General features: G+C 39.1%; 1 protein-coding gene and 1 long non-coding RNA gene across 17 annotated transcripts in view; one reads left to right on the forward strand and one right to left on the reverse strand.

Annotated features, from left to right (window-relative positions):
- msi2a (musashi RNA-binding protein 2a) overlaps positions 1-12622 on the forward strand; it is a 285008-nt gene that overhangs the window by 244621 nt on the left and 27765 nt on the right. For 6 of the 14 annotated variants that reach the window (XR_015500169.1, XM_087268677.1, XM_087268681.1 and 3 more), the window contains one exon: positions 1919-2038. Coding sequence is in view for 9 of the 14 variants with exons in the window: in XM_087268677.1 (XP_087124803.1) it covers positions 1919-2038 (120 nt within the window). In the remaining 5 variants the exon portion in view is untranslated. 14 annotated transcript variants of the gene reach the window in all.
- Positions 1-12622, reverse strand: part of LOC103911773 (uncharacterized) — a 339222-nt gene that overhangs the window by 10573 nt on the left and 316027 nt on the right. The window contains exon 8 of one of the 3 annotated variants that reach the window (XR_015501452.1): positions 3996-5353. The exons of the other annotated variants lie outside the window; for them this stretch is intronic. This is a non-coding gene — a long non-coding RNA (uncharacterized LOC103911773). Of the gene's footprint in view, positions 1-3995; positions 5354-12622 lie in introns of those variants that run through there. 3 annotated transcript variants of the gene reach the window in all.

Genomic DNA, 12622 nt, shown 5'->3' on the forward strand with positions numbered 1-12622 from the left:
ATTAGCATACTGATTTGTGTTTTGTGAAGAGATTAATGAGCTGAGGAGAGAAACAGGAAATGACATGCGTAATTTAAACCAGAGAGACCACAGAGGGGTTTGGATTAGCTCTTACTATCCTTAATCTGGACTGTTTTAATTTTTACACGAGTGGAAGATGTTGCGCTCTATTGATTATACACATGATAGCATGTTCCTCCCTCATCACATTTGATTACATTTATTTTTACTGCTTTTGTTGAGTAGACAGATAATTACGTTTTTGTGTGAACTATCCCTTTCAAATTTGGATTCAGATATTAGAAGTGATAAATCTCCTGGAGTTGCCACATCTTACCTAGTGTGCAATGTAATGTAGACACCCAGGGGTCACCAACCCTGTTCCTGGAGAGTTACCTTCCTTCAGAATTCAGTCCCAACCCTGATCAAACACACCTGAACCGATTAATAGTATCTAAAACAGCACTTGATAATTACAAACAGGTGTGTTTGGTCAGGGTTGCAACTGAAATCTGCAGGAAGGTAGCTCTCCAGGAACAGGGTTGGTGACCCCTGCACTAGACACAGTCCCTTCATAGTAATCAGATGCTTTCAAGCCCTGCTCAACGGTATAATGGTGATAGTGAGTGGATCAGCCATCGAGGTTTTGTACTCGCAACCACTGGTTTTCTCAACTCTTTTCCTACTACACCTTGAGAGTAGTGCATGTGGTGTAATGACATGTTGTAGAGGGGCTGGAGACTCTCTAGCAGGTCTGTAGAGCTCTGATGAGCAGCTGTCAGACGCAGATACACGCCTTCATTAAAGCGCCGGGGCTGTAATTACGTTTGTTATGAAACAATAGAGCCATAACTACTCTGGCCTGCCGCATTTCTTTAGTTGGCTTCTACAATGATGATGATTATGTTTGATTACATTGTTTGAACACTGAACTCAGAACTGTCGTTAAATATGTAGATTCCTCAGCCGTCGCTCGGTTTACCACAAACAAAAATTGCATGCTGCGAATCACAATGTCACTCAACAGAGTTTGTCCTCAGTTTTGAGCAGAAATCAGATTCGCCTTTATTTCATGAAAAAGGCACGTTTAGTTGAGATGCGCGCGCGCGCACACACACACACACACACACACACACACACACACACACACACACACACACACACACACACACAGTCATTACTACCTGCCATTATGGACTTTAAAGAGAACATGTCCTCTGGTGCATCTCGGTGAGATAATAGGCACTTCGTTGCAAGCAATTAATCCCACAATCCTCTGCTTTCAGTTCTCCTCTGTCCGCTCGTGCTCCATGTCCACTGTACAAATGATCCCACTGATGGATTGAGCTGTGATGCGTCTCCGTCAACTCTCTTAACACATGAGGGTGTGTTAAATCATTCGCTTTCTAGATCCTCTAGTGCTGTTCAGGCAAACAAGTACATTTGTTTTCCCTGTAGAGTAACGTGTTTTGTTTTTTATATGTATAAATACCCATAATTCTGCGCTGCTTGCATCACATTAGAGCGATATTGTGAAAGCTTGGGAAGCAGTCTAAAGTGAGTGCAAATTAACTTTTAATATGTTGCATTTTTCCAAGACGGTGTGAAAGAAATAGCTGACAGTCCCTCCATGGGCAACGTGTTCCTGTGCTGTCTGTAATTAAAACACTGCTGAAAAACAGAGAGAGAGCGGCTCCAGATCAGTCCTGCTAGCGCCACTCTAAACCATTTTATTTGAGTAATTATATTTGAGTTCCTTTGATTTATATGTAATTATATGAATGGTGATGCTGCTTCTCTGCCGTGTGTGTGTGTGTTAGTGTGAATAGAGTTGTTCCCTGACGCTCTGTGTGTTGATGTGGCTGTAAATTTGATGAAGAGCAGTAGTGAATCATTTCTCTCTCTTTTTTCTGCGCAGGTTTTCCAGCGACTGCGTACGGACCGGTGGCGGCGGCAGCAGTGGCGGCAGCACGAGGCTCAGGTAGGGCGACCCGGGGAAGAAGCGGCTACATGGCGTATCCACAGAACGCAGGGCCAGGTAAACACTCTTTACCGCCTGTGTTCTGAGTGGCCACTGCTCCCCTAGCCAAACACATACACTCACACTCACTCATCATGTGCATCATGTCTTGTCCACTCCATCATTTAACAGTTCTCTCTGCTAATGACCCAGACAGATCTCTCTGGAAGGACTGAATACACTAAAAAACCCAATGGCGTTTCAAAGCAAATTTGTATGGTAGCTACACACTAGAAGTCATTTTATAAGCATTAGCAAATTATTACTTACTACTTATTATTACATACTTATTACTGAGTATTAAGTCTACATTATGAGACAGTAATAAGCAGTTTATAAATGCAAATGCTAAAGCATTTATAAACTTTATAATGTGCTTAATAATTGTATTTTCATGCTTTGTTGTAATGTAATGTGTATTAATATTGCACATTTATTGTGTATGGCAATACACCCAAAGTGCTTTACAATCATAAGGGGGGTCTCTCCACACCACCACCAGTGTGCAGCATCCTCTTTGATGATGCGACGGCAGCCACGAGACAACAGCACCAGTGCGCTCACCACATACCAGCTATTTTAGGTGTGGAGAGACAGTGATAGAGCCAATTCAGTGGATAGGGATGATTGGGACGACATGATTGTAAGAGCCAATTGAGGGACTTTGGCCAGGACAACGGAGTTACACCCCTGCTCTACGAGAAGTGCAGAGAAGTGCTTTGTTACTGATTAATTTTTCACTACTAATGATGATGCTAATGATGATGCTTTCACTACTACTAAGATGCTAACTATTACACAGAAAAGCTGGACTTCTGGACATGCTAAACGAAGGTAGAAGTTGTGCAACTTTATTCCAGAATAAATCAATCTTCGGTTTGTTACATAAAGGAGGAGGAAAATAACTCGGAAAACTTTTAAATCACTTGAAAGAGATTAAAATAAGCTATAAGTTTCAATGAAGAAGCAAAAAGGGTAGTAACTGTCCGCAACAAGACCATCGTGAGGATGGAGTCCGCTTTAGCTTTGTGGATCAGTGACTGCAGGAAAAATGTTAATGTCTGTCTGAGAAAAGTGTTTAACCCAGCAAGCATGATTTGTTTTTAAAAGATGTCTATTAGATGTCTAAACATAGTCGTCTTGGCTAAAACAAGGCCAAATTTGGGCTGTCAGTGAGAATCTAATAGACATCTAAGAATAGGCCAAAACTAGAGTAGTCATCAAATAAACAGAAACGAATGACTGCACATATAAAGTCTGTCTAATCTGTCTTTTTGACGACTAGTCTAGTTTTGGGCTATTCTTAGATCTCTATTAGATTTTCACTGACAGCCAAAGTTTAGCCTTGTTTTAGCCAGGATGATTATGTTTAGATGTCTATTAGACATCTTTTAAACACAAAATTGTTTGCTGGGAGGTGTGTAGTGAGGGGTTTTACAGCCTTAAAACATTTTAAATAATTGTAAAAAATAAAGCTGATTACTTTGCGGATTACACCTATTGCTGGTTACTTTTAAAACGTAACTCCCACGATTAACAAGGGCCCACCGTATTTCCAAAACGTTTGTATTTAAGAGTAGTTAGTGGTTTTTAATGCCTGTTTACTATTAACAGTTTAATAGTGTTTTATAGATTGTCGTTATTATAAACTGTTACCATTTGCGTTACTTTTGGACACACTTAAATTCAATTGATTGTTTTTTTAATTGAATGTTAACTCAATGGTTGGGTGTGTTTGAACCAGATTTTGTTTAAAGCAACCCAGAATTACAGAATTAGTGTACAGGCCTTTCTGTGATAGGTTACTGTAGTTTCTGCTAAGGTTTCAAGTAATAGTTTATCCAAAAATGTTAATTCTGTCATAATTTTAATCTCTTTCAAATGATTTGAAAGTTTTACAAGTTTTCTCTTTCGATTAAACACAACATAAGATATTTTGAGGAATGTTGGAAACCAGTAGCCATTGACATCCAGAGCAGGGAGAAATATGCAGGTTTATTTATTTATTTATGCAGTTCAACATTATTCACCATATTATTTTTGGTGTCAAACTGAGGAAAGAAACGCAATCAAGTTTTTATACAATTGCAAGAAAAAAAACCCGAAATGGCAGTGAAAGTGGTCCATACATTCTTCTCATTAGTAGATGAGGAGCAGATCAAGCGAGAGCTGGTTGGGATGACACAAATTGATTTTGTTCTTTAAAGTAAAGCTCAAAAGTAGAGGCGGCAAAACTACAGGGATAATTACAAATACTCTTAACAGTACCAAACTGCAGTGCAAATGCAAACAGAACCAAACCGTACCATACTGCGCAGTGTAAAAACAACTCAAATGTAAATACATCGTAATACAGTTATTGTATGAACACTTACTCAAGTGGAATTCACTGAATTGTAGACTGTTCTGTGACTCACCTGAAATAGTCAAATGTGAGTTTTGCTCAGGCGTGCCTTCATCAAATGTTTCTGTGGCCTCCACATGAACAGCATTGTGTGGAAATATTCAGTGAAAGCAAATAAAGGGTTTTTGGCGTGCATTTTTTTAAATGTCAAGATAAGCTTCCGGCATTCTGTCATACAAGAATGTGATTGTGTCATAAAGACAGCGATTCTTGTGGGTTTCTGCATAGTCAGTGCATTGCGCATAATGTGTAATAATGTCACGTGCATTGTCAGTTAATCATAAGTTGATGCACTTTTGAAGGTCAAATGGAGACTAAGTTTAAATGGTTGACTTTGAACATCGCATTCGAATGCTTGACCTGATCTTAATGCTGCAAATACACTCCATGCTGACGTAATTCATGTCTTAAGGGTCCTGCTGCTGCTCGAATATTACAATGAACACTAGATGCCAGAATAAAGATCTGAACACCAGGGTTGTTCAATTTCAGTGGGAGTTTATTGCCCAGTATAACTGCACTTAAAAGTCTCCATGAACCATACGTTGCTGAGACTGTTATTTCAGTATGTACTTCCAACTGAAACAGAATACTGAGTAGGGGCGGGGCTTACTTCTGTTGTAGCAGACTAATGGTAAGAGGGGTGTGGTTAAGAATATTACTATGCAGTTACTATGGAAGCCCTCAAGTTGATGTAAACAGAATGACTGCCATTTCAAACGCAGAAGCAAATATTCAGACTTTGATTAAGAATTACCACAGCATTTCTTCTTTTAGTTGAATAGCTTGAGGTGACACGGTGGCTCAGTGGTTGCCTTACAGCAAGAAGGTCGCTGGTTTGAATCAGTTCAGTTAGCATTGCATGTTCTCCCCGTGTTGGTGTGGGTTTCCTCCGGGTGCTCCGGTTTCCCCCATGGTCCAAACTAGGGCTGTGTGATTTGAGGAAAATATCTTATTGTGATATTTATTTTTAATTATTGTTTATGTTTTTTTTTTTACAGATTTTGATTCATGATTTAATTTTGTAGTCAAGCATCAGCTCAATAATCTGTATCATAGCTTCTTACTGGTAAATAAGGAACGGAAAATATATTATATTTACAGTTGTTCCCAATTGTTTACATACATTTTCTGAAAGCATGTCTCATTGTCAGAACTCTACACACAAATCAAAAAACACACACACATCAGGCAAAACCCTTCAGTTCTCCTGCAAAATGATACTTTACATTCAAAACAATGTGATTTTTTCTCAAAATGGTATTTTGTTTTCAAATGACACACACAAATCATCACATGACTAGACATTTATAAGAACCAGTTGATCACTAATGTAAAACACTGACCACTTCTTCTTCATTTATTATAATGACTTACTGTAACCCTGTTTTTGTTCAGTGTTACACTTACTACAAACCGTACACAAGCCGACATAAGTGTAGTCAAATATTTCTGAACTTTTTTGTACAAAACATAAATACACTGTACCAAATATATTTGATTTGATTTTTTCCACAAAAACAGTGTACACAGTGTTCATCCCAACCAACACAAAGTTGCACATACGTGGTCTACATATACCATCAACAAAAGTCTTTACAGACTACAGTTAGAGTTAAAAAAAAGATGGATTTTGGTCATATACTTTCCATCCCCAGGCAGAAAAAAATAAGTTTTAAAAATACAAAAAAAAAAAAAAACACACAGCAAACTAACATGGCAGAAACAACTATGAACTTGTACTTTGCTGTTGCTTGCTACTAAATCAACAATTCAGCGACAGCTCTTACAAATGACCTGTTTTTGTTAAGTGTATTCCCATATTACTAATCTCCTGTTTGTTTTTGATATTAATTTGTCTATTAATGCTTCTGAAGTGGCAAATTCCATCATCCAACTCGTCTGCACTTTACTGTTTGTATTCGTTTTTTATTGGGAGTGTTCTGCATAGTGCAGTTCTGATTGGGCAGAACAAAAGTGTGCTCACTCAATTGGCTAGCAAGACTGTCACACACAGAGAGAGCAGTCACACATTTGTTCTGGGCGGGAGAAATTAAATAATACATATATATTTCATATCGCACCCTCTTGCGCTTAGCTAATCGAAACGTTTCAAAACATGATTGTAATTGATTTCGATTAATCACACAGCCCTAGTCCAAACATATGCGCTATAGGTGATGAAATAAACTCAATTGTCCGTAGTGTATGTGTGAGAATGAGTGTACTGTATATGGATTTTTCCCAGTACATGGGTTCCAGCTGGAAGGGCATTTGCTTTGTAAAACATATGCTGGATAAGTTGGTGGTTCATTCTGCTGTAGCGACCCCAGATTAATATTGGGACTAAGCTGAAGGAACATGAGTGAGTGAATGAATAATTTGATTGGATTAATAATTCACCTTAAGAATAGCAATGTGAGCGAGCAAAATAGACCAACATTTTCATAGAATTATTTTCAGAAACACACACACACACACACTCACACACACACACACACACACACACACACACACACACACACACACACACACACACACACACACACACACACACACACACACACACACACACACACACACACAAACAATCCCTCATCTAAACTGAGCAATGGCCTTTTCACTGCTGTGTCCTGTTAAAGGGAGAGTGGCAGTGATTCAGGTGAGAGTGTGTCCCTCTGCAGAGACTCTTCTGGAGACACATCTCCCTGTGCGCAGCGCTGGCGGTGTGTGTGTGTGTTGTCCTCTTCTGCTTTGCTAAGGGATGTCCCCCTGGATCTCTCTGTTCGATTCAGACCAGTGCAATGCTCTCTCAGAGGAGGATCATGGGATGCTTGCTGTTTTTCCAGAGGTTGTCGTAGGCACACCGATCCATTCCTGATCATTAAGGCAGAAAGGACCTTTGAGTGTCTCTTTCTTTTGATTCACCTCATCATGTGCAGCTTTTCTTTTCCTCACCTTTTCATCCCCCCATCTTCTATTTCCATCTGTCCTCCTGTCTTCATCTCCTCTTCCCCCAGCGAGTTGGTGGTTGTAAGACACTAACAGATCAGTGGAAAGTGATGAGTTTGCTGAGCAGATGGAGTGCAGTGGAGGCAGTTTTCTGGGCCCTGGTGTATTGTGGGAGAGCGGTGTTGAGCATTGTTCTCTTGAATAAGCAGTCCTGTGTCGGGGGATTTTCAATGGCCAGCGGTTGCTGCATTTAACCCCGGCGTCCTACCGAATGTGCTGCTCTTTATTTTTTTTTCCTAAAGAAACTCCAAGAGGGTTCAGGTTCATTTGTTCTAATTAACAGACAGAAGCATGGTGGCATTACAGGGTTGTATTGGAGAAAGCAGATGAGTTGTTGTTGTTGCGTTCTGCTCTGCTACAGTGGGCCGCCTGCCCATCTGCCCGGGCATGAAGATGCTCATGTTTGGCAAAATACCTCACATTATCTGAGATCATTATCCATTTCATCCCAACAAGCTCTTGAAAAGCTTCTCTGTGGATTGCTGGTTTGGCTTGTGTGTAAGATCTTGCAGTAAAGCACAGGCTCAGGTTGCTGGATTGTATGTGATGTAAATCCCTCAGAATATTCAATTACAAAATGCAGCTATGTTGTAGCAACAGTCTCAAAATATGTTGCCCTACTGAGATCTGCAAAGATGAAGCCTTTTTAGAGAGTGAGTCTGTCATTAGATGCTTTGTTTGAAGGAATCATGTCTTTGGATTACTTATTTTATTAGCTCTATTTGTTACTTGCAGAATATATATTTTGCAGACACCTAATGCCGAGTTCGGGCTGCACGATTTTCTAAGTAGTTGTGATGTTTTCACACTCCATGACCAAGGGTTGTGTTCTGTCGCTGCTGTTTTTGCACTGCAGGATGGATCGGCGACAGGGTGTTTCACACTGCATGACTATACAATTGGAAGAATCGCCGACAACTTTGTCTTGGTCCACAAACTACGTCTCACAACCAAACACACATGAGAAGTGACATGAAAACAACGCAAGGTCACATAGTATATCTTTTGTTATTAACTACACAATGAAAAAGAAGCCTTTAGTGGGGTAGAAAATTGAGCTCACCTGGCTTTTGAAAAGAATTAGTAATTTCTCTCAAACTTTTTTATTTTTTCATTTGTGTTATTGCTCAGATGACATGTCAAACAGACACAGGTGCTCCTGCCAAATTTACACTAGTTTTTCCCTCTATTCTTGGGTCCAAATAGACTGAAAATAAGCGCTTTTAACTTCTTCCCTAACCTCCCGCCGGTCTGCAGATACAGTAGCTATACTAGTGGATGCTGCTCTCTCACTGGCTGTAGGTAATCACCGGTATTGAATTTCAGAGCAGTTCACTTATTATTTTTCACTTGTAACATAAAATAACAGTTCACTTGTTATTTTCAATCAGAACTCATTTCACACACCATGATTTTGAATATGATTTTGATATTGAGCATGTTAAAGTCTCATTGGTGTGGGGTCGACTCATCAAGGATTCTCTCAGAATCGCGTCTTTGATCGTTCACAGTGTGTGTTTGTTACTCATGTGAAATCAGGGCTAAAATCATGCAGTTTGAACTGGGAATAAGTGGATTTGGCACCTTGCTCATGGTTTCTACAAGTTTCATCAAATCAAATTTAAGACTTTTTAAGACCTTTTTAAGACCATTATGAATTAAATTTCAAACTTACACAGGGCTAAACGCTAAGTTTTTTTTTTTTTCTAGTGGCCCAGTAAAATCTATAAAAAAAACATTCAAAACAAATATTATAGTAAGGAAGATAAACCATATGTACAGAATATAAATATAAATATAAATAGAGTTGGTAAATAGAGTTAATAAATAAGAGTTAATACATTTTATTGAGATGGAACGTTAGTGATTGGACTGTTGTTGGTTCGATTGGGTAGCTTTACATGGACATTGGAAAATTAAGACCCGTTTAAAATGATTTAAGACCTACAGCACTATTTCAGTGAATTTAAGACTTTCACTTCTTTTTAAGGTGTTTTTTTACATGGTTTTTTTTTTTGTTTTGTTTTTCTTCACTATTTGGACTTATTGGAACCTATTTAGAATAAAACCTAAGTAGCATGTTTTGATATGATGTACTTTTAGAGAAAATGATGTCCATATGTGGACTTGTGGTCCGAAATTACATAAAACAAATTTTGTTTTTTAATGCATATACAGTATAACATATACATTTTTAAACATTGTAACGTTGTATTATCTGTAATGTGAAATGTTTGAGTTATACTTTTTATTTTACAACGATTTACAATGAAAAGTATTTATTTTTATATGAGAGTTTAAATACACAGCCCTAAATCATTCGAGTTTTATTCAGTCTTTGAATGAAATGTGCACGATGGATGTCTTTCCTACTGTTTGCATCTCCAATTCATAGCGCTCGGTATCAAAAGCTCTGCAACTGAACCGTCAGTAATTTAGATCTACCGTGCTTGATTTCTGAGGTTACTTTGCCATTCAACTGGAGAAAAGAGCTGAGAAAATGCCTGAAAATGCCAGAATAAATCAGGTGTTAAAATTCATCAGCAAAGCCTATCTAAGCACCAGAATGACAAGACATTAAATATGTATTATTTATTAAATGTCGCCACTTACGGAAAAGGGGGTCTAGTGATGTTAATTAGCCAGCCGCTCAGTCAAAAAAAGAGTGCTTTAAATGGAAAGTGAACGCTAAATCCAGGCACGGGTGGCTTTTTTCTGCTTTCTAAATTGACTTAGGTGGAAATGAAGAGGCTAATTACAGCTGCTCTGAAATTCAAAGCTAATTTGGGGGCCAATATGATGGACTAACTGACATCCGCCATGAAGTGGCTTGTTCGAATGGCCACCAGGGATTTGAGTGGGAGTAGCTTGCGCTTGTGTGTGTGTGTGTGGGGATAATCGCACACTCCTTCACTGATGCACTCTTAACCAGCTCAGCTGTGTAAGTGGTGGAGGACAGACACTGGCTTGTGTTTTATTGTGAATGTGATCGAAAGCTCTTAGACTGTTTGGCGTGTGTATGAGTGTGTGTGTGTGTGTGCTAGTGAGCGAGAGACTGTTTGAGGTCACTTGTGTGCTCTGCTAAGTGGAAGCGAGGGGAGCCGTTATCCACTGCCGACTGCATGCTGGGAGAGCGGGAACAAGAGAAAGGAAACATGTAGAACAGCGATGACTGGAGATGGAACTTTGAGTCTTTTCTGTTGTTCAGTAAAGAGATGGCGAGAGTGAAAGAGAGGGGAAGAGGGGTAATTATCGTCAGAAATGAGGCTCGGCGAACGATTCGCACTGCTGGGCCCGCTGATCCGGTCGCCACGGCAACGCCGACCCACTCATTTGTTTTGCAGATGAGTAATTACATCCAATTAGACTAGCGAGAGAGTGAAAAAAAGAGAAACAAATGGAAGAAGGGGTCTTTTGTTTCGCACTGATAGCTGGAATATTAATAATTGGGCTGAAGATACAATCGACAGTGATACTGTAACCAGGAGCTGAGCTGAAGTCACACCTGAGAGCGTCACCTGCACACGCTCCGCTTTGCACACACTCTCCTGTTTATGGTTGCGATGGAACTGAAGAAGTTGCTGTCAGATTTTGACACAGTTATGGAATCTGCTGTACTGTCTGTGGGGCTGTCATTTTAAATTACTCTAGTGAGTAAGTAATCTGTATTTATATAGTGCATTTATCCTGTATGGCCATACATGCAAAGCGCTTCACAATCATGAGGGGGTTCTCCCCACTCCACCACCAGTGTGCAGTATCCACTTGGGCGATGTGACGGCAGCCACAGGATAACAGCGCCAGTGTGTTTACCACATAGATGGAGTGGAGAGACAGTGATGCATTTAATCCGGTGGATGGGGATGATTAAGAGGCCATGATGGGTAAGAGCCGGTTGAGGTAGTTTGTATAGGACAACGGGGTTACACCCCTACTCTTTATGAGAAGTGCCACAGAGAGTCAGGACCTCAGTTTAACGTCTCATCTGAAAAACGGTGCTCACTGACAGTATAGTGTCCCCTTTGCTATACTGGGGCATTAGGACTCACACAGACCACAGGTTGAGCGCCCCCTGCTGGCCTCACTAACACCACTTCTCATGTTTTCCCATGGGGTCTCCAATCCAGCTACTGACCAGGCTCAGCCCTGCTTAGCTTCAGTGAGTAACCAGTCTTGGGCTGCAGGATGATATATAGCTGTGGCTTATTGTACATATAATGAAACTTGTTTCTAAAACAATGCCATGTGCGTTTTTAGAGCTAATAAAAAGGCTAATAAAATTATACGGCCCCTCTGTAATCTTACGTGCACTCTATTAAGGTCTGACATGGCAGATTTCCCTCTTTGTCTTTCACACCTCTGCCAGGCATGAGCTGGGTATGAGATGTAATCTTCGTTATTCTTTTGTCATTATTCTTTTGTTTATTTAGCCATTATTCGTCTTTATTCTGGGATTACCAGATTGCCCATTGCTTTGTCCCTATTCTTTTGATAAAATGCATTATGAAATATACATTAGAAGCACAGTTAACATCATGCTCCCAAAGTTCAAAGATACTATGCAAATTTTTTAAATGCAGTGAAAAAGCACCAGTGAGTGTCTTCAATAATGTCCAAATGCAATACTGTGTGGATTGTAAAGTGGTTTGAATGTGATATTTATAGCAACTGATTTGCACAACATCTGCTTAGCATCCTTCATTGTTGTGAAAATAACTCAAACTGAATGAAAATAGCATACAAGTCATAAACTGCCATGACTGTGTTTATTAGCAGAACACGGCATGTTTCATAGGTAGGGCCATACAGTATATGAAAAAAAAATAATACATTTTTAACTTTTATTTAATGTTTACAATGCAAATCCATTTAGATCCACTTATTTGGTAAACAAAGAAAGTCTCTCATATAGTATCTCTACTAAAAGACAGAAAATATTGCTTTACAAACTGTGTTGGAAATAAATCATATAAACATGTTATTATTATTGGTATTATTGGTATTATTATTATTATTATTATTATATCACAATAAAATTAGTGAAATTAATTTAAAAACTTAAAATATTCTTGTTGCTTCAAATATTCTTGTTTATTTTGTAGATAACTGACCAACAAAAATACATTAAAATAAGTAACAAATATTACCAAACGAAATTAGTTTCAAAATGATACATTTTCAGCGAG

Source organism: Danio rerio, chromosome 10 (genome assembly GCF_052040795.2).
Source record: "Danio rerio strain M-AB ecotype USA chromosome 10, GRCz13ab, whole genome shotgun sequence".
NCBI classification, from domain to species: domain Eukaryota; kingdom Metazoa; phylum Chordata; class Actinopteri; order Cypriniformes; family Danionidae; genus Danio; species Danio rerio.